Source organism: Patagioenas fasciata, chromosome 2 (assembly GCF_037038585.1).
Source record: "Patagioenas fasciata isolate bPatFas1 chromosome 2, bPatFas1.hap1, whole genome shotgun sequence".
Taxonomy (NCBI): Eukaryota; Metazoa; Chordata; class Aves; order Columbiformes; family Columbidae; genus Patagioenas; species Patagioenas fasciata.
Window position 1 is genome coordinate 26,300,398 of NC_092521.1, and position 21,509 is coordinate 26,321,906.

The 21,509-nt window shown below is 41.9% G+C and overlaps 1 protein-coding gene across 1 annotated transcript in view; it reads left to right on the plus strand.

Moving 5' to 3' along the window:
• The window catches only part of CDH17 (cadherin 17), a 29,908-nt gene extending 9,187 nt beyond the window's left edge, over positions 1-20,721 (plus strand). The window contains exons 6-18 of the mRNA XM_065831808.2: positions 1,001-1,159; positions 1,827-2,026; positions 3,775-3,906; positions 4,752-4,902; positions 5,559-5,774; positions 7,070-7,146; positions 8,611-8,802; positions 10,028-10,272; positions 12,138-12,268; positions 12,759-12,995; positions 14,960-15,076; positions 15,183-15,299; positions 19,864-20,721. Of these exons, the coding sequence (XP_065687880.1) occupies positions 1,001-1,159; positions 1,827-2,026; positions 3,775-3,906; positions 4,752-4,902; positions 5,559-5,774; positions 7,070-7,146; positions 8,611-8,802; positions 10,028-10,272; positions 12,138-12,268; positions 12,759-12,995; positions 14,960-15,076; positions 15,183-15,299; positions 19,864-19,973 (2,084 nt within the window). The 3' untranslated portion in view covers positions 19,974-20,721. The remainder of the gene's footprint in view (positions 1-1,000; positions 1,160-1,826; positions 2,027-3,774; positions 3,907-4,751; positions 4,903-5,558; positions 5,775-7,069; positions 7,147-8,610; positions 8,803-10,027; positions 10,273-12,137; positions 12,269-12,758; positions 12,996-14,959; positions 15,077-15,182; positions 15,300-19,863) is intronic.
• The last annotated feature ends 788 nt before the right edge of the window (positions 20,722-21,509 follow it).

Here is a 21,509-nt window from a genome sequence, read left to right on the forward strand (position 1 = left end):
TTAAATAGCAAATATTGCTGCCTTCTCTATTGTACTGAAAAAAGCTCCTATGCTAGAAGGATTTTAAAGTTTAAACGTTGTCAAAGGCTATACAGAAAGGGAATGCTAAAAATTCGTAAGTGTTTGCAAATCAATGAAACAAAATGCCAATGTAGATAGGGAGTGTGTGTTTACTGTGACGGATGCTTCTCAGAACATGGGCTGAACCTTGGTACTTAGGAGAGAGTCGTGGATTATGGATTGCAGTGATCCAGTCCAGAACTCAGGAAAGTATTGAAGAGAAGTTCAAGACTCACGTCTTGGAAATTAAACAAAGGCCTCAGCCAGCTATTATCTCTGTGACTATGGACTCAAGAAGAACCTTTTGCTAAAGAATACATATAGAAAGCTTCATGAGGTCAGAAAGCCATCCTGCAATATTTTACTGTATTTTTCAACTGCATCCAATGTAAAAGATTTTGAATATTGCATTGGTGATCAAAAGGCAAAAATTCACTTATTGTTACCATGAATTTCCTTTTTTTTTCACTGTATGATTGTTCCTTAAATTATAAATGTGCCACAGCTGTAGGGCATTTTTCTCAAGGTGCTTTGGGTTGAACTAATGATCTAAAACTAATGAACTAAAGACTGCAAAGTCAGTCTTTGTGCAAGTCACTGCAATGTGGCCTTGAAGAGAGATACCAGTGAGTTACATCCTGGGTACAGGCACTCTTGGGTGGTAGATAGCTCTCTTATTTAGCTCTGTCACCTTTTTCATCAACTGGTCTTCATACCTGTTGTGATCCTACTAAGCAGAGCTGGTGGAGGGGGGACCTGTGGGATGGTACACAGGCAGTGTTACCTTCACGTACAAGCACGGCTTACCATGAGAGACAGATTATGAAACAAGGGTGGCTTCCCATAAACTGCCTTCCTGGCCTGAGAGCTATGTTCTGATGGACTTATGTGTTGAGGTTTCAGTCTCCTCTTACCACTGTTCCTTTTCTAATCTGAACAGGCAAGCCCTTCATGCAAGTTCATGCCACAGACCGTGATGATCCTACGACTCCCCATGCACAGCTGAGGTACAGCATTCTCCATCATTTTCCCAACCCTTATGGAGAAATGCTTTTCAAGATTGATAATGTAACTGGAGAAATCTCACCGAGTAGGACAGGTATGTAAAAAGATTCTTGTCAAAAGGTAAACACGAGTTCCTGGGTGAACATAGGAAGAAAACAACAACACAGCTCTGATGTTGAATTCTGAATAAACATAGTCAGTGGGATGTACTCCACTGAGGCCCTGGTTTTGGGGAACTTTGTGTCCCACCAAATTCAAGGGATGTTAGCAGAAATGGAGATTGGGATCTAAAAGTACATTGAGAAGAGAGGTAGATCCTCTGTCCCTCAGGACTATACGCTGAGTCATATCTTGGGATTGATTATCTTCCTTGAAATCTAGAAAAACAAAAGCAGTAACATGAAAAATTGAAAGAAAACTCAGCTGCCCATGTGATCCCAACTAAACTGCAATGATTTCAAAACCCTGCCTGTTCTCCTGGGTTGAACAAGTGCCTAACTGAAATGAGGGCTGTTCAGCAATGCATCTGCACAACATGAGACCACAGCACAGAGGGCTCATACGATTATGTCCACATGATGCTGTGCTGCATAATTCAGAGAAGCCAGAGGAAGTGGCTTGCTGAGATTTGGAACAGAGGCTCATCTAAGGAGCGAGCCTGGAGCAGATGAAGCAGCATGGTGCATGTCGGAGGCAATGGGCAGATGAACCATCTCCACAGACTCTGCTTCATTTCACTTGACTCTTTGCTCTGTCTCTAGGTTCTTATTACTTAGATCCTCAAAAGCAGGACACATTCACGCTTGTTGTCACTGTGAAGGACATGGCAGGGATGTCAACAAATGCTTTCACCAGCAGCACTGATGTGATCATCACTGTGAAGGAGAGCCTGTGGAAAGCTCCCCCCACCATCTACATCCAAGAAAACTCCACCCAGGTCCACCCTGTTCAAATCAGCCAGGTAGGACCATTGACTGCACTCTCTGCACCTCTCCTTGGTGCCTCAGAGTCATTTTCTCCCAGCTAACTGTGAAGGTGTCCCCACTGCATTCAACACCAGGCTCTTCAGAAGGGCTTTGGCACCACCCGGTTATTTTTTGTATGGTACCCTTTGGAAATTATCTTTAGTGCAGGTCTTATAAACTTCCTGGTAGTTTGAAAGTTAATGGTTTGAAGGTGACTGATACACTGTCAAAACAAACATTAGAGTGACTGGACTTTGCCCTTCGGTTTGGAAAGGCTGTTAGCACAGCCTGTGTGTGAGAATATCCCATGGATAGAGGAAACATTCGGGTAATTTTGTTGCAGTGTAACAAGTGGAATAAAAAAGGTGTCTTACAAGGGTATTTGGCACAACATGAAAAATAAAGCTCTTGAGACACCCCAAGGGAGCTCCCGAACAGATGTGGCAGTTGGATGCCTCTGCAGAGGTGCCGCTATTCTCTCCCAGTGGGTTTCTTTGGGCACTTGCAGCTTCATCCTAACACCACAGGCCCTCCAGGCTTTAGGTGACCCAAGAGATAGCCTGTTGAAGGCTAATTTGAGGTTAGCTTCTTCCATTCGCGGAAAAGCCCGGCAGGTGATGATCTCCATCCCCATCATGCTGTGGGCAGTCCCCTACACTCAGGGACATCTGCTGTGATCAGTTTTGGGTGACGCAGCACACCTGCTATATTAAAAGTACCTAGGAAGGACTGAAATTCCCTCCTTCAGCACCCTGCATTTCCACTGTATTCCTCTTTTTGCAGTGCAAATGCAAAATATTTTGCCAATAACTGCAGACTGATAGCAATGTATACATCACTAAATATTAACTAACAGGTCAGCAGCTTTTCAGAAATGTTTGGCTTTGAAAAATACCTTGGCACTGACATCCCCAATTCTGTCATCCCTTGAGCATGGCAGGATTCCTTGGATCCAGTTTGCAAGAGTAACTGACTCGGTGTTATTCCCACTGGCCTCAGTGACAGCCTGAGGAAGCCCGGAGTGAAAACAGGTGGAATAAAAACTAATATGCAACAGTGCTCCCATTCTGAGGTCACTTGTATATAAATTTCATGTGACAGCCAATGACATGTTGATTCTACCTAGGGGAAAATGAAATGCAGTTGATGCTATACAGCATAAAACATAAACGGCAATACTGACTCCTTCATTAATTTGACAGTTTGTTTACTGCATTTGATTTTAAATCTGAAGCACCCTACTAAAGATCCCTCATCACAGACTTTGATGCACATAAAGAGCATGCACACACATACGTGCAGATAGGTACTGGGTATTTGTTTTGTTGTTACGCATGTCTGAATTAGATAAACCAAAACAATGGGCGGGAATAGACAGTGTAAGGAGATGGGGAAAAAAAAAAAAAGTATTAAGACATTAAAATACATATAATGCTTTCTTCTCATGTATCACCATTTAACTCCATATCCCAAAACCTTTCCAATAAAAGATGTGTCATATCCCATCTGGACAGCTGGAGAAACTGAGGTAAAATGGCTTCACCACAACAATTCAGAGTGTAGAGGTGGATTATCATTCTGGTTTTCTGCAGCTCATCCCAAGAGCCTGCCAAACTGTTAATTTTCTGGTATATGAAGCTAACAGGAATGCAATATTTTTTTTGTTTGTGGTCCAGAAATGATCTCTGTTAAATCTCAGCCTGCACTTCTGACTTCCTATCCTGACTTATTTTTGTGTTTTTAGGTGCAGTCAAATGAGCCAAATGTAGTTTATGAGATTTTTGAAAAAGAAAATCTGCCCAGGCTCCCATTTTCCATCGACCAGAATGGGGTTATTTATGTGACTGAACCATTGGACAGGGAAGAAAAGGATACTGTAAGTAAACACATAAAACCTCACTGATTGGAGAGACCATAGCAAGAGGCTGATTATTGGTGTGGGAGTAAATATGAGAAAGCTTACTACAAAGAACAGAGGGGAAAAAAAATATTTTTTGTCATTTCTGTTTGGGAATGACTTGATAGATATGAAAGTACATTCATTTACTGCCTTGTAAACAGCCTTCAGTTTGGTACCTTAAATTTCTCCATGGATGTGGCAGTAGCAATCACTGCCCACAGAGTATGCATAATGTACAATATGGACCAACCATGGCAGGATTGTAGGTGACTGAGTGAGAGGTAGTGCGGTGGCATTCACGGAGGGCATTTGGGTGCTTCAGATCTCCTCTAGATCCCAGGGGCCTCAAGGATCTCTCCACAGCAGAAGCAGAGTTTCACTTGCATATGCAACTGTGAAGTTATCCTGAAGTTCCCCATCTGGGGGTCTTTTAGACAGAAAACCCTCTGTCCCTTTTTTGTTCTTGGAGGAAATTTGGGCACAGAACATGACAGGGATCAGATATGCTGGAGGAGTCCTATCTGTATGTGGCGGATGAATTTGCAAAGTGACAAAAATGAGACATCCTTGCTTTTCATGAATTTTTGTGAGAGCAAGTCCACAGTGCATTGAAGTATTCAGGACTTTTAGATTCTTTTGAGAACCCAGACCTCAGGCACCAGGGTGTGATGGAAGAGTTCTATATTAAACAGAGTGAAAATACTGAACAAACATGAGAGGATACTTAATTTGCAGGTAACACTCCCATAGTTACACATTTAAATATAAAATATCGTCACAGTGGACATTCAAGACATCTAATCTCAGTATTCTTATTGCAGTATGTTTTCTACCTGGTCACAAAAGATAATGAGGGAGAACTAGTGGACAAGCCTCTGCAGGTCAGCATTATTGTGGAAGACATTAATGACAATCCCCCCGTATGCCAGCAGGCCCTCACTGTAATTGAAGTTCAAGAAAATGAAGGTGCAGGTAAGAAATCAGCTTCTACTAATTTATACACATCAATCTCATCCTCTTACTGTTTCCGCCTGTGTGCAAATAAAGCTGGAAATTCTGATCCCAAAGAGTAAAATGCAGCTTCCCCAGAGAAATGTTTTCCTGTGCTGACTGACCTGTTTTTTTCCCTTCAATAATCCACGTGGAAAGGATTTCAATAACATGAGAAGGACAGACCTAAGACTCCTATGTAAGAAATGTTATTCCATTTAAAATTTAAAAATTGCACTTTCCCACAACTGCAGTTTTGGATAACCACTTAAAGTGGCACGAGCCCATTTTCCCTCCTCCAGATGCTTGTACAGCATAATGCCTTTGACTTCAATGGACCAATACCAAAACCTGTCCTTAAGTCTTCACATCAGTTTTTTGGTTTCAAGGCTGAAGTGTCTGTTGTTACACATATCTCAGTCCTTTGGACTACACCCATCCCAAAACAGCTGTTTGGGATGCTAAAGGAAAAACTCCCAGAAGTTGAATGACTGTGTCCTTTGCTGTGTTTTCCATGCAGCTGTATTTTTATCACCCTTCTACTCTTTATACTGGTATCACTATCATCAGCGTGCACCTCTGTGAAGGAACAGAACCGCCGCATTATCTGACTAATTCCAGACTCTCCTCTGCCACAGGAAGTAATATTGGCACTGTGTTTGCTACGGACATGGATAAGGAGCACACCCTTAACTCTCGTCTGCAGTTCCAAATCAAAAGTCAGGTTCCTCCTACTCCTTCAAGTAATCTGTTCTTTATTCAGCAAGACACTGGAGTTTTGCAGTTAATGAGCCGCTCGTTAAACAAGCGCATTGTATCCAACTATTCCTTGAAGGTGCTGGTGACTGATGAAGGTAAGCTATATATTGGAGTAATGGAATATATGTTATATACTGGAATAATTTTGTTCATGCTGGCATCCCCAGTGCCTGGTGTCCAAGGGATGAGAGGAGACCTAGGGGATTCACTGGAAGCAGCAGCAGCAGCACTGGGAATTGGCTTGCTCTGGCATGGTACTGCCTTGTTCTCCAGTTGCAGAGAGGTTAATCATGATTCATAAAGCAAGTATGGAAGGAAACCAGCTCTGGGGCAGAGCATGGATAAACTGGGAAGCTTATTAACAAGTACTCCAGTAAGAGATTTCCTTCCACAGGGGAAAAAAATGAAGAGATCATGATTGTGGTTTTCCCCAAAAATCTTTCAAAGGGACTTGCTGAAAAAAATGAAGAAATTAAACACAGCTGCTCAGAGAGCCTAGATAATGTATTTTAAAAGATTGAGAGCTGAAATTAATCTTCAAAAAGAATCTTGTCCATTATGTAAGTTCCCAGGAGTCCTTTGTTGTTCACTGAATGGAAAGGAAATCAAACTCCATACTAAAGCTTAACACTTTGTGTTGGACTCCTTATAGTCAGGCAAAATGCGTGGATGGAGGAACTGGCATGCAAGGAAAGCAGCGTGATTTGTCTCTAAATGAAATAGCATCACGTAGACAGACTATCTGAAAACTTTGTAGGGGAAGAAGCTGATGGTTTGTTTTGGATGCTTATTTGACTTACGTCCAAACACTTTTGCTTAGAACATTCCATAACTTTCAGCTCATGAAAGGGGTTGGTAAAACACTAAAATGCAGCTACATATGAATAGCACATGATCAGACAGAGTATGCTTTTAAAATCACAAACCCTCATTTCTATGGTGCCCCTGCTCACATAGAGTTTAGATTTACAGATATCTTGAGGTTTAAGTCTGTCTGTAACAAACACGAGGGTGCTGCCTGATGGCCCATCAAGAGGACAAGGTAGCATAACAACATGGGTCTTACTTTTCAACACACAAAAATGATATTGAGAAGCACCATTCATAGCTATCATCATCCTGGTAAAGTGATACCATTAAAAAAGATGAAGGAGATGAAACCAGACAGGATGGGACAAAGCTGAAGAAACTGGGAAAGTGAATAGTAAGAGAGTGAGAGTCACACTGACTACAAGGTATTTTTGATATCAAGTGCTTCTTATAACAGCAGGGTTTTGCTCAGACCAGGCAACTTGGCAGTACTCACTTTTGCTCACAGTGAACCTATTTGGAGGAAACTTATTTTTGTCAGAAGGATCACTGTGACGTTGTTGGTTCTCTTTCCATGCAGTATTCCAGACAATCTGTGACGTGCAAATACATGTCATCGACATCAATGACCAGATTCCCATCTTTGAAAAATCAGATGTGAGTATTTTTAACACTGTTTTTGATGTCCCAACAACTTTTGACAAATGTTTGAGCATACATTCAATATCTATAGAATGTCAGTGAGAAACCAGCCATTTACAGGACAAGTAACAGAGCAATTGACTAGTGAAAGTAAAGGCAAGGTACAAAGCCTACATATAAGGTCTATCTAGACACTAGACAGTGGGGCAAACTGTTAGTTAATTCTGAAATATAAGGTAATTTTCTCAGTGGAAAACCGTGTACAGAGAGAAATGATTCTACTAAAGCAGTTTATTACGGAAATCTAAGTTCTGGAGGGAAAGGAGGAAGAAAAGGCTTTAAAATTAATTAAAATAGCTAAGTGGAAAAAAGCTAACATCTCTCAAGTTCCCTTCCAAACACAGTATTAATATATCCAGAAAAGCCAGAAGGTAAATGAAAATCAAAGGCAGTATTTTCTATAACCAGAAACAGTGTATCAGTGGTCCATGCCCAAATGCATACCTGTTGGCCCTTCATTCAGGAATGAGTGTCAGGCATCTTCCTCTGGTGGGGGTGGTGGCATGTGGCAAAGAGACCTGCAGACCTTCTGTGACATCTGCCTGCTGGCCCAAACCTGCCTGCAGACACTGCAGTGGCTGGAATGCCTACATTAAGGTGTCTAAGCTTCCACCACATGTGTAGGCAATGTAGGCAATGGGCTCAGGAGAGATGTCTAGCTCATCAGTTGTGATGTCCGCTTGGGGAAGCTGTGTTGGGTTTTGGGCTTTGCTGACTGCATTGCCCATGTCTTTTGTTGATGATAACAGAAGCTTAGACACATGTAGACTGTGTGACTACATAGCAGGCTGTTGACTTTCTCACTTCAAGGTCTCACACCACGACCTGGTCTCAAAATGAGACTTCTGGGTCAGGGCACACATCAAACAGAGTAAATGGAGCTGGGCCACTAATGTGGCAACAGCCCATGGTGGGCAGAGAAATTAAATATTTGACAAACAGTGGCTAGGATGCTCACTGGGTACAGAGGAGACCTAGGTGCTGTCCCTACTGCTGTGACCATTGCATGTACATGGAGTAGTTTCAACAGAAGAGGTAAAGGCTCCTCCAGAGGTTCTGGGACTGCTGCTATACTAACACTAACAGAGATCCCAACACCTTTGATAAATGTATGTCTAAAACCAGGCATATAGCCACTCTGCAGAGGGTCTTGTGCCCATCTTGCATCTCTGGGTTCCCTCTGGAAGTGAGGTAGCTCACTTCTACTGCTGCAAGGCATGTCAGTAAGGCTTTTGTATGTCTCTGTAAACTGGTTATGTCTCTGCTGGGAAATGCACCCACTACTTCCCTCGCTCACACAGCTGTTGTGGGTTGAAGTACATCTGTGCTCATGGGTCGCGAGCCTGTTGTAGGGCTCAGGTTTTTTTATGTACAGATGGTGCTTGGTGTGTCATGTTTCAATGATCTCTCTCTCCTCAGTATCACAATGTGACTGTTGCAGAAAGTATCCCAGTAGGAACGGTGATATTAGAAATTCAAGCTACTGATGGAGACGAGCCTGCCACAGGGAGCTCCTACATCATTTACCAAGTGAAGGAAGGTGATCCAAACAACTCTTTCACCATAGAGACAGATCCTGAAACAAACCGAGGGTTCGTCAGGATTAACAAGGTGAATAGATGGATTTATTCTTCTCCTTTAGAGAGAGATATATATGTAATTTATGTATATATATTTTGCATAAGCAGTAACTGCCCTGGTGATGATTTGCAGAGGGGAGTTTGGCTGGTGGTGGGGTGAGGACACTCTAACCATGGTGCAGACTGCAGAAGGCCTCACTCTTGGGCTCAGGTGCTGTGCCTGTGCAGTGCTCAGGTATACCTCACCTCCCAACCCACCCACCACCATCAGAAGCTCCCTCCGATGGCTCTGTTGCTGGCCCCTTCTCCAACAGGGATGACATAGGGCTTTATGCACTGTAAAGAAAAAAAAAAATGGCATTATTCTAGTGATTTTGCAGCAGAGTTTCTGGAACAGACAAAGCCAGCTAAATGATTCCATTGACTGTGGTCATGATGGTGGACTGTCACAGGGCAGATCTTCCTTCCTGCTGGTGCTCTTGCATCAGTGGCTTTTGCAATGGGAGGTACAATAGAGACCAATGTGTCTCAGTGTCAGGATGGAGAGGCTGTTCTTGCTGAGGCAAACCTAACTGCAACAAAGCCACAGTCAGCGTGTGCTGTAGTGGGGGATACATCCCATATGTTTTATGTTGGAGACAGGGATATAAGGAACACTTTCTGTGGCATATGTGAATTTCAATAGCAAAAGTGCTCTCCCTTTGAAATCAGTTTTCTTGAAGGCACTTGAATTACAGGTCCAGAAAACCTATCACTCATTTTCCAAGGAGTGACTTCTTGTTTCCATCCAGTTCACTTGCTGCCAGCTGGATCAAGAGCAGGCAAATGCAGCTTTTGGTGGACCACCTTCAGGCTCATTGTCAGCGTCATTTTTTCCCAAGGAGGCAATTGTGAGAAACTCTGCAGTGTGACAACCCTCGCATGACTTTTGTCACCCACAGGTCACCCGAGGCCCTCTTGCAGAGCTATAAATACTGTTGTTGTAAACAGGATATAGTTATTAAACTTAGTCAGGCAGGTGGCAACTTTATTAGGAAATTTAGTTGCTGAGGAGGCCTCCAAACAGGCATATGGTTTCATTTAAATTGTCTGTTTCCAGTATCATTTTACTCCTGAGAGCTCTCCCTCATTTAATCTGTATCTGTTTGGGATGCAATCTCCTCCTTGAGAAGAGGGGGACTTTATGATTTCCTATGGGAGCTCCCCATGGCAGCAGGGCCATTGCTTAAAGCACTGTTTTTTTCTAATTTATCCAGGCTCTTGATTTTGAAGAAACTCCAGTGTACAACCTGGTGATCAATGCCACAAACCCCGAACCTCTGGTGTCAGGCGTGCAGTACAACTCAAGCTCCCTTACCTTGTTTAAAGTTTTCGTAACAAATGTGGATGAGCCACCTGTTTTCCGTGAGACGGTTTACAAAGCAGAAGTGTCTGAAGACATTCCTGTCGATACTGTGATCATGACGGTGGAGGCCTATGATCCTGAGGGGGATACTGTACGGTAAAAAAGAGTAGCCATGATTTCTTTATTGAATATAGGATTTAGAAAATTGTTCTAAAAGAGGTACAAGGAAAACATACTCAATATTTGGCATGCCGGAAAAGACTTTTTTACAAAATCTCATCTCCTAGTAGAAGGTGGAGGTGTGGTCGGTTGGTGGCTGGTGACCTACCAGCAGCAGAATGTTGGGCAATGCTTTTCTAAAGAGCTTTCTCTCTATGCTGTGATGAGTATCAACCAGTGCAGCCCTTGAACTAGGAAACAAAGGGAAGAAGGGCAATATATATCTCCAGGAAAAAGGCAGAGCTGGTCTGAGAATAACAGAGTTTCCTTATCCATAATGCCTTTAACAAGTGAAGCAGATCCTGCATACCCCTAGAAACCAGGAGGACAGTAGCTGTTTTTCATGTCACACAAGAAACCACACAGGGCTTTTTCTCCACCAAAACACACAACCTGTAGTGAAGCTCAAGTCAACAATTAGCAACTAATTCATTTCATTTTCCAATTGCCGAAGATGAACATGCCTGCTTCCACTGCAGATGCAAAACTCTGTGCAAGACAACTCCTGTGCTTGTGAGTGGAATGCAAAACCTCAGTTTGGCTCACCCAGTAGCCCAACGCCATGTTGTGTGATTGAGTCACCCCGAGCCCCTGCCAGCTCATGGATCTATGCATAGTGCTGTATTGTGTGGTGTAAATGTACCTCACGCAGTGGGCACACAGAATTATTTGTGGCTCCTGCTGCATGATTCCCAGCTGGCATGCTGACCATATCAACTCAAACCAAATGACCCTTGAAATTTAACTAAAATTCAGCAAAACACCAAGTAGTTAATGGAGTAGCAGAATATGACTGTTAGGCCTGCTGTGGATTTTTATTCCCAGAGGTTTCTCATCTGGCTTTCTAATTTCCCCTAACTTTTGGGAATTTAGCATGTTTGGCTTTCTGTCAAACTGGTTTGAAAATGAGCCACGTAGCCCAGAAGTTCTGGAGGACGATCACAGAGACAGATGACAGGAATTCATATATACATAAGCCACGTTTCTGCTAAAAAATAGGTTAAAGGCCATAAAATAAAAAGCATAAAAAGTAAAAGATGTTCAAGCATGTCAGCATGCTGTTTTTTATGCAAGGGGCACCGAAAGAACAAAAACATTTAATGAGAAGGTCAGATCACATCTGCTCAAGCAAATGCTTGTGCTTTATCTGGGTCGTAGTTTCATGGTTGAGTTTGTATAAGTGAATATGTAGAGACCTTGTTGTTTGCTGTGTGTGATGGTTTTCTTTTTCTTTTTTTTTTTTTCTTTTCTTTTTTTTAGCAGGAATATAAAGGCAATTATGCGGTGATGCTTAAAGCCCTCTCTGTTCCAGGGCTGCCCCTATGGTAATTGCAGGCTGCTCCAGACTGGCAGCAGATAACCAGTGTGGTCCACCTTGGGGTCCCAGCCCCTTGCTAACCCACCCTCTGCCCCCAGCCTTTGGCTTGTGCACCCATCATAACCAAGACATGGGAGATGTGAAGGAGAGAGAGGCACATGGGGTTGGGACAGAGTGCCCTGTTGGACCAAAAGCTCAGAAACACCCCAGGTTTCTCAGTTAGGAGGCAGGTGGAGTTGCAGCACACAGGCTGGAGGCATTCCCACGGTTCTGCTCTCACTCTTTATTCTCAATGACTTTTGCCTCCATTCTCTGTCTGTTTCTCCTGGTTAGATCTAGCACTGGGACTCCTCCAAGAACTTTCTCTTCGAGTACAATTGTAATCAAGCTGCTTGCCTAAAATCAATATAGTATTTGTTTTGTCAGCATTTTTTTCCTGATTTGGGATTGTAGATGTGATTTTTTTCCCCATTTCTTTCCAAAGATACTCCTTAAAAGGTGATGTGAGGAAATGGCTGAAGATTGATTCAGTCACTGGGCAGGTATACACTGCGTCCACTTTGGATCGAGAGCAACAAGAAACATACACAGTTGAGGTTGTTGCATCAGAACAAAGTAAGTGATGAAACAACTACAAACTGGAGAAATGTCACGGCTCTCAAAGCTTTCCTTGGGTCCCCTGTCTTTGCCCCAAGGTAGAATATTGACTTACGTTTCCTGTATGTAGAAGAGACATGGGAAACTTAAGGAGTTTTGTGCTTGAAAGAGTGTTCCAAAAAGCACTGGTTACCTTGGATATGATTGCTTACCAGATATGATGGATGTGACAGTTTACCAGATATGGTGGTCTGCCTGCCTCCTTTCACTTGCTAGTGCTCTGTACTTAAAAAGAATTGGGGGTAAATGAACCATACTTTTCAAAAGGTGGTGGCAGTTACCATGAGACCCTCAGGACCTCCTGAGACCTTGCCTCTGTGGCCTGCAGATAGAATGCCGCCATTCTCTGCCTGCCTGGTGGTCTACCTATACAATAGCTGCAAATGCAACAACCCTGTGCATAAGTCCAAGATGTGCATGTAACTTTGCATTTTGTTAAACTCTACAGAGAATGCAGCTCAGAAATCCAGAACAACTTTGACACTACAGTTAAAGGATGTGAATGACAACCCTCCACTGTTAGCTATGGATAATCCTGCCTACTTCTGCCACCCAGTTAGTGGAGGAGAGAGAACTATCATTCAAGCTACTGATGCTGATAAACAGTGGTATTTTTCAACATTTACTTTTTCTCTTGCGGATGATACGAATGCAATAGATAATTGGGAAATCTCAAAGGTCAATGGTAAGTTAATAAAGTTATTGTTATAGTTATATGAAATTCTCTAAGTACTCTGGGATATATAAATATTACATTTCTTTTCATTCTTATTATTGCATGTCCAGTATTCATGCAAAGAAAAAATAGTTTGTCAAGAAATTACATGTATTTTGGCATGTATTTATTTGAACACCTAAGTCATCAATTATTTTTTTCAGGAGATGACCTCTAGTGTGCTATAAGCTAAAATTCCACTACTAGTTATGAGAGAAGAAACATATAAGAATAAAATATACTGTGTGCTTAAATGAATAGAAATCACTTCTGCTAATGAAATAGAGCAGTTCACAAACTGTGTTTCTGACATTTCATGTGCAAGGGGAGTTGTGCGTCACAAACAAACTGGAGTTCTTTGAAGGTGATCATAAGCACATGGATAAGTGCTTGGCCAATAGAGCATGTCTGAATTTCTAAAAGATGTTTGATTAAATGTCTCACTAGAGAAAGCAGGGTTGCTACAATGTGAAAAGGACAAGTTTTGAAAGGATAAATAATAATGTGAAAATCTGGAGTTGGACTAAATTGTCAGCTCTTATACTGAAGGGAGTTCCTGTGTGATTTTCCAAAGGTTTTTTTTTTTTTCTAGGACCTGTGTAAGTCAATAAATGTGAGTGTGCAATGAGGAGGCAAAGTTTACTCATTATACAAATTTATTTGAGTAGGAACCAAGTGTGAAAAATTGCAGAACATCCTTGCAAGACTGAGTTGGCTGATCAATAAAATGGCAGATTCATGTGAACCCCGGACTGCCAAATTCACATTTGAAATTGAAATCATGGGTACTGAGCTGGCCATTACAAGTCAGAAGTGAGACCTGTAAACAGTTCCATGAATATTTGAGATCAAATTATTATTATTATTATTAAGAAAAGCAGATAAAATATTCGGACTTGCCAGGAAGGGGCCAAAGAAGAAATCAGATAACATCATTATGCCACCATGTAAATCCATTATTTATTCAAATATTGAACTTTGGTCTCTACATCTCTGAAAAGATGCAGTAGAACTGTAAACAGGTTCAGACAGGGTGAAAGGATAATCAGAGTTATGGAGTAATCTGATATAAGGAAGTTTATGGAAGCAGCAAAGTAAGATACTACTTTTTATCTTGGAAGAGAGTAGGGAAAAAAATACAATAGAGGTTTAAAAAATCATGAATGCTATGGTCAGGGTGGCCAGAGGTTCATTGTTTGCCCTCTCTTCCAGTACACAAACCTGGGAGTCTCAAATGAAGCTTATGGGATTGATTTACAATGCAGATAGAACATGGAGGTATTTAACTGTGGAACTTGCTGCCACAGGGTGTAGTGTATGTAAAATGTTTCTACAAGTTCAAAGCAAGAAATTACCTCTCGCTCCAAAAGTCCCTGAGTTAAAAATGTTTGAAGGCTGTGAGAGCATTCGGAGAAAATAAAAGACATACTTTCTTTTTTATTGTAGTCTCCACTTATTCTAGAGACAAGATACTGACATCAGTAAACCTTTGGTCTGCTCCCAATGGCTGTTATAGTCTTTTCCAAGTTTTAAAGAGTCTTAGGTGTGACAGTGTAAGCATGCTAGAAGGACAGTCTGTCCTACTAAGTTATCTTGGGAACAATTTAAGTTGGTTATGGCTTCTATGAGTATGGGGGGATATTCTTGGTTTAGATATGATGCTATCAGTGTAGCACTACCCAAGATCAGATTTGGCCTGATGTGGAAATTAAGAGGAAATTCTCTGACCATATGATGCTGAAGGACAGACCAGGCATTCCGACCATCCCTTTCGACTTAATGTTTGCAAACCGATGAGACCTGATGACATGGAAGAAAACAGGAACTACCATCATGTGCAAAGCAGTTTTAAAAAAGAGCATTTGCAGCTGGTATAAATGTTGAGTTTTATTTCTTTCTTGTGCTGACATGAATGTCCCATTTCCTACTTACAGCTACTCATGCTTACCTCTCTCCGAAACATGCTAACTTTGAAGAGAAGGTGTATATTGTTCCAGTAGTAATCAATGATAACGGACGACCACCTTTGGAAAGAAAAGTGAATCTCGAAGGTATACAATGCACAGAATTGTTCATTTCAAGACAACAGTTACAATTATGAATAATCAAAACAGACCGCTAAACTTCTCATTAACCTTATGGCATTTCTTTTTGCAGTAAACATCTGCAGCTGTTCAAGTGAAAACTCATGTTTTATTGAAGTGCAGCGTCAGCACTCCTGGCCAAGCACTGGCCAGGCAATTGGGATTCTTATTGGGGTCCTGCTCATCATTGGTATGTCACTTTTTCTTCGTTGTTATGAAGACAGGTCTCTGAGATATGATGGTCCTGCTGCATTTCTGACACTGATTGACTTCCTGGGTGAAGAGATGTCATTAATGTTGCAGAAGTAGCAAAACTTCAACAAGTGGCTTAAAACTTTTTCCAAGACAAGAGAATTTTTTTTTTGTATGAATAGCATAGGATAGGACAGGATGGGAGAATAGAATAGAATAGAATAGAATAGAATAGAACTATTTCAGTTCGAAGGGACCTACAACAATCATCTAGTCCAACTGCCTGACTAGTTCAGGGCTGACCAAATGTTAAAGCATGGTATTAAGAGCATTGTCAAAATGCCTCTTAAATACTGACAGGCTTGGGGCACTGACCACCTCTTTAGGAAGCCCGTTCCAGTGTTTGACCGCCTGCTCAGTAAAGAAATGTTTCCTCATGTCCAATCTAAACATCCCCTGGTGCAGCTTTGAACCATTCCCATGTGTCCTGTCACTGGATTCCAGGAAGAAGAGATCAGGATCTCCCTCTCCATGTCCTCTCTTCGGAAAGCTGTAGAAAGCAAGGAAGTTGCCCCTCAGCCTCCTTTTGCCCAAAATAGACAAGTCCAAAGTCCTCAGCCACTCCTCATAGGTTGCTCCTTACAGCCCTTTCACCAGCTTTGTTGCCCTCCTCTGGACATGTTCAAGGACTTTCACAGAATCACAGAATTGGCTAGGTTGGAAAAGACCTCAGAGATCATCAAGTCCAACCCTTGGTCCAACTTCAGCCCATTTACTAGATCATGGCACTAAGAGCCATGTCCAATCTCAGTTTAAAAACCTCCAGGGACGGTGAGTCCACCACCTCCCTGGGCAGGCCATTCCAATGCCTGATCACTCTCTCTGTAAAGAACTTCTTCCTAATATCCAGCCTAAACTTCCCCTGGCAGAGTTTAAGCCCATGTCCCCTTGTCCTATTGCTAACTGCCTGGGAGAAGAGACCAGTTCCCACCTGGCTATAACTTCCCTTCAGGTAGTTATAGAGAGCGATGAGGTCACCTCTAAGCCTCCTCTTCTCCAGACTGAACAACCCCAGCTCCCTCAGCCTCTCACCATAGGTCATGTGCTCAAGTCCCTTCACCAGTCGTGTTGCTCTTCTCTGGACCCGCTCCAGCACCTCAGTATCTTTCCTGGACTGAGGGGCCCAGAACTGAACACAATACTCCAGGTGTGGCCTCACCAATGCAGAGTACAGGGGAAGGATCACTTCCCTTGTCCTGCTGACCACACTATTTTTGATACAGGCCAGGATACCATTGGCCTTCTTGGCCACCTGGGCACACTGTTGGCTCATGCTGAGCTTCCTGTCAATCAGTACCCCCAGGTCCCTTTCTGCCTGGCTGCTCTCCAGCCACTCTGTGCCCAGCCTGTAGCGCTGCAGGGGGTTGTTGTGGCCAAAGTGCAGGACCCAGCACTTGGCATTGTTGAACTTCATCCCATTGGAATCAGCCCATTTTTCCAGTCTATCCAGATCACATCCTTCTTAAACTGTAGGGCTCAGAACTGCACACAGCAGTCAAGGTGAGGCTGCACCATTGCTGAATACAGTGAGGTAATGGCCTCTTGACCATCCGTGTGATGCTGTGTTTGATGAACCCCAAGATGCAGTTTGCCCTCTTGGCTGCCCGGGCATACAGTGCTGACTCACATGGAGCTGCTGCTGACCAGCACGCCCCGGGTTCCTTGCTGCAGGGCTGCTCTCCAGTCACTCCTCTCCTGATTATATACTTGTGCCCAGCATTACTCCATCGCTGGTATAGAATCCAGAATTCAGATGTGTTAAATTTCATCCCATTAATCATTACCAAATGTTCCAATCTATCTAGATCCCCCTGCAAGGCCTCCTGTCCCTCAAGAGGGTCAACAGCACCTCCCAGTTTGGTATCATCAGCAAACTTGCTAACAGTGCATTCGACTCCTACATCCAGATTGTTGATAAATATATTAAACAGAACTGGCCCTAGAATTGAATCCTGAGGGATATCACCAGTGACCTGTGTAGCCCCATTCACTACAACCCTTTGAGCTCTGCCCTTCTGCCAGTTCTTCTCCAAGCCCACCACAAACTTGCTCATCCCACAGCTGGACAACTTGTCTAGAATGATGCTGTAACGGACAGCCTTACTAAAACCCAGACAAACTATATTCACCACCTTCCCTTCATCCACTAGTCAGGTGACCTTATAATAGAAAGACATCAAATTAGTTAAACGGGACTTTCCCTTTGTGAACCCATGTTGACTGTGCCTGAATGATTGCATTGTTCTTTAAATGCATTTCACTAGTACGCAGCATGATCTTCTCCATAATTTTTCCAGGAACTGAGGTTAAACTAACAGGTCTGTAGTTCCCTGGGTCTCCCCTCATGCCCTTTCTGTAGATTGGAATAACGTTGGTCAAATTCCAGTCAGCAGGAACCTCCCAAGACTCCTAAGACCTTTGGTAGATGATCAAGAGAGGTGCTGCCATAACATCCTCCAGCTCCTTTAGTATTCTATTCATCAATATAAGCACAAAAGCAGTGAGGATGGCTGTTTATGGGATCCAGTCCCCAAGGAAGCAAAGACCAAGGAGAATTCAGTGCTCAGTCCTGTGTGATTTTTGAATGTGATGGTCACAAGAGCCACACTGGAAACTGTGACTCAGCTGTAGAGTGGGGAGAGACTGTGAAAGACTCATGGAGAAAATAAAATAAAAGGAATTAAGTGCATTATAGACCTCATATTCAAAAGAGTTGGGTTAAATTAGAGGATAAAAGGGAAAACTCCCAAGAATTTATGTAAGTTACCGTTACTTGAATTCTAAAAGAGAAGAGAATGAGTCCCCAAGAACAAGTTCAGTCTTAAAAAGACGAAGCCAAAGTTCTGAGTTGATTTTCTTTTGTAATATTCAAACCCCTGAAGCAAGAGAAAGTGACAATGCTTATGATACTTATGTGTTCATCTTTTGAAGATAAAAAGAGAAACAAAAATCAAATAACTTAAAATGGAAGAAGAGAAAAGCCTCAAGCTGCATCTTTGTCATGTCTGATCAAGCTTCTCACATCACTTATTTTTGCACAATGACTTAGTTTGATACCTCAGTATAGCATCACATTTAAGTGAAAATTACATTGGATAACTGAGTAAAGATGTTTTCATTACAAAAGAGATGGTCAGCTTCAGACATCACTGTGAAAGTTGCTACTGCTTGATGACTTTTAAAAAACACAGTGTATGTAGCTCATAAAGGATTTTTAAAAATATTCTTAAAATGATTATGTGGGTTTTTTCCATAGCAAGTTTTTTTTTCACTGTAAAGGCAAAATCAGATGGCAGCCTCTCAGGTGGATTTAACAGGGATCAGAGATGGGCAAGAAAGAAAAAATGAGAAGTATCTAAAGATTTTATGAAACCCAGGGAGATTACAAACACTGAGTTTGGCCTTGAAGCTCAGGACCCACTGTAATTTTCCCTTCTTTAAAAGAAAGACAAACATAGACACTGAAAAACAAAATACAACAAAACAAAAAATACACCCCAAACTCTCAGCCAATCCAATCTGATGGGGAACCTCTTTCATTAAGACAAACTGTTTCTCTCCTGGAAGGTATTTCTCCCTCTGAGAAGCAGGTGATAGATACTAGCATGTTCCCTGATTTACTACTCAGACACCACAAATATGAATGTAAATGAGTGGGGCAAGAGGAGTAGCTGAGCATTCCTATATACTTTAGTAAATGAACAAAGAGATGTTGGAAGTGATAGATAATCTAACATGGATAAAGAGGAAATAAGTTTACATACCATATAACAAGCTCATAATGATTCAAAACGGTGGAACATATATGTATATTTACATATAATATGCATATTTGATGAGTATTTATACATATATGTATATATGCATATGAAGATATCTAGACACCTTAGATGTGATAACTGATGATATAGGGTATAACTCTTCTAATCTAGACCAGAAGAAAATCTCAGTCATTCTTGGCCATAAGTGCACAAATCTCTGGCGTCCATCTACTATCCCCAACAAATATCAATGAGTTCCCAAAGAACAATTTTGCTGTTAGTAGTCTCAGCTTTTCTGTGACAGAATTGGCATTCCATGGGAAAAAACAAAACAAAACAAAGCCAAACAACCAAACACCCCTCCCCCCAAACAAAAATGAAAAACAAAAAACAGGGACTACAATGCAAGACAAACATGAAAAATCACTGCTCAAAGGGATGGGGGGGCTAGAAAAGACACTTTGCCATCTGGTCGGACCCTAAAGGAGAAGTTCTCCTTTGGGGGAATTCTCCTGAGCCCTGAGACATCTAATCCTGCCCATCAGTGCCTTGGGTCCCTGAACACGCTGTTGGTCCAATGCTGCATGGGCATTGCCCAAAGCCATTTGCTTCTGTTCAAGAGGTAAAGCAGTATGGAATGTATACAAGAGGTAAAGCAGTGCAGCTGTCAGATCCTTTGCTGCAATACCTTTTCAAAGAGTTTTCTCTTCCCTTTACTGATGATTGCTCTCTGTTTTTCAGGTTTGATTATAGGGGGTGCATTTTTTCACATGAAATACAAACAGGAAAATGAAAAGAAGAGCCATCAGAATGATGTGAAGGATACATCTGAGCTCAACAGACTGACTTAATGACTGTTTCATCAAGAAATGAAAGTGCCCTTTGGGTTGAGAAGGAGGAAGCTTTGTAGCTTCCGAAGCCCCAAAGTCCACTACCACAAATTGAGGATACAAACATGCAAATGGAGGCTCCCAGGGTTCTGCTGTCACAAATTCAGTCATGAAAGAAAAAACATACGCGTACTTCAAAACAACCATTAATAATAATACCAGCTTTGACTGAAGTGTTAACTCATGACAACACCAAATGCTGAGCTCCTGCAAGGATCAATACACAGGACCAGCCTTCTCTGTTTGGCAGCTGAAATAAATATGGAGTTTCTAAAGGACTACATTCACCTAACTGCACATCTCTGGCTCTTTCCTTCACAATAAGTTACTGAATGCAGAACGGGAAATAAAGTCCTGTGCTACATTTGAAGATGTCCCATGAAGTTGCAAGAATCTCTCTGACTCTCAGCAAAGGAGCTCCCAAACTTATTGCAATCTGTAATCTGCCCTGGGTCATGCCTGCTTACATTATGCTGGTGAATTTGTGCTAGCACTATGCAATAGCAATGTGACATTTCAGTTTTTCATTTTTTATATCCACAGAGTACAATCAGTTTGTGAAGAACCAAGGCCTTTCGTTACGGTTTCTAAGTTAAAAAACACATGCTGAGTCATGTAGAATTGGGTAATGTGCCGTTTTTTCATACTACTGCAAATACTGTTATTGTCCCCTACACATTAGATAAGAATAAAAATGTTCTTTAAAGGTTTTAGTGTCTGCTTATTTTATGAAAAAAATAGAAAGAGTGCATGAGAGCAAACCATTGCTGCTTGATTATCTATTGTATTTAACTCTCACTTTCACATAGCACAGATCAGAAACGGCCCTCAGGCCAGAGTGGTACATATCCAGCTGATTCAAGATGCACTGGCTGCTGGAGGCACTTGTATCTTGGTTTCAGTAAAATGTATTTGAGCCCAGGATGACACTCAGGGAAGGAAAGCCTTTTCCTGACAGCATGCCTATAGAAGGGCATTTTTGGTGACAGTTTGAGGGAGGCTTTTATTTTAAGCTATAAATAAAAGCTGACAAATATTGCGTTAAACTGAAAAGACAATATACTTTTGAAAACACTGAAGAAAAGGTCATATGGAAAAGAGTATGTTTGTTTACCCAGGATTTTTTTAAATAGTTTTTGCATGCAGCACAGAACTAGAAAGAAAAGAGCACTTTTTTGGTAGCATTGCATTATAATAGGTTTTCCTAGAATGCTGCCAGCAAAAACTTTGCTTTTGGGCTTCAGCGACACAACCCAATTGTTGTACCTCTTACCCCAGCTGTTGGAGCTCTGTTATTTGCTGTGGGGCTCACTGCTGGAATGTATTTATTTTATGATGGGAATGCAATCCATTATATTTGGAAAGTATGACATTCAGTTACGTCAGTGTGTCCGGGGATTGGGATTAGTATATTGTTTTATAAATAAAGAAGCCGAAGTTCAGGAGTCATTGTACTTGTGTATGGCAATACAACTTTATCTGAAGATGGGGAAAACA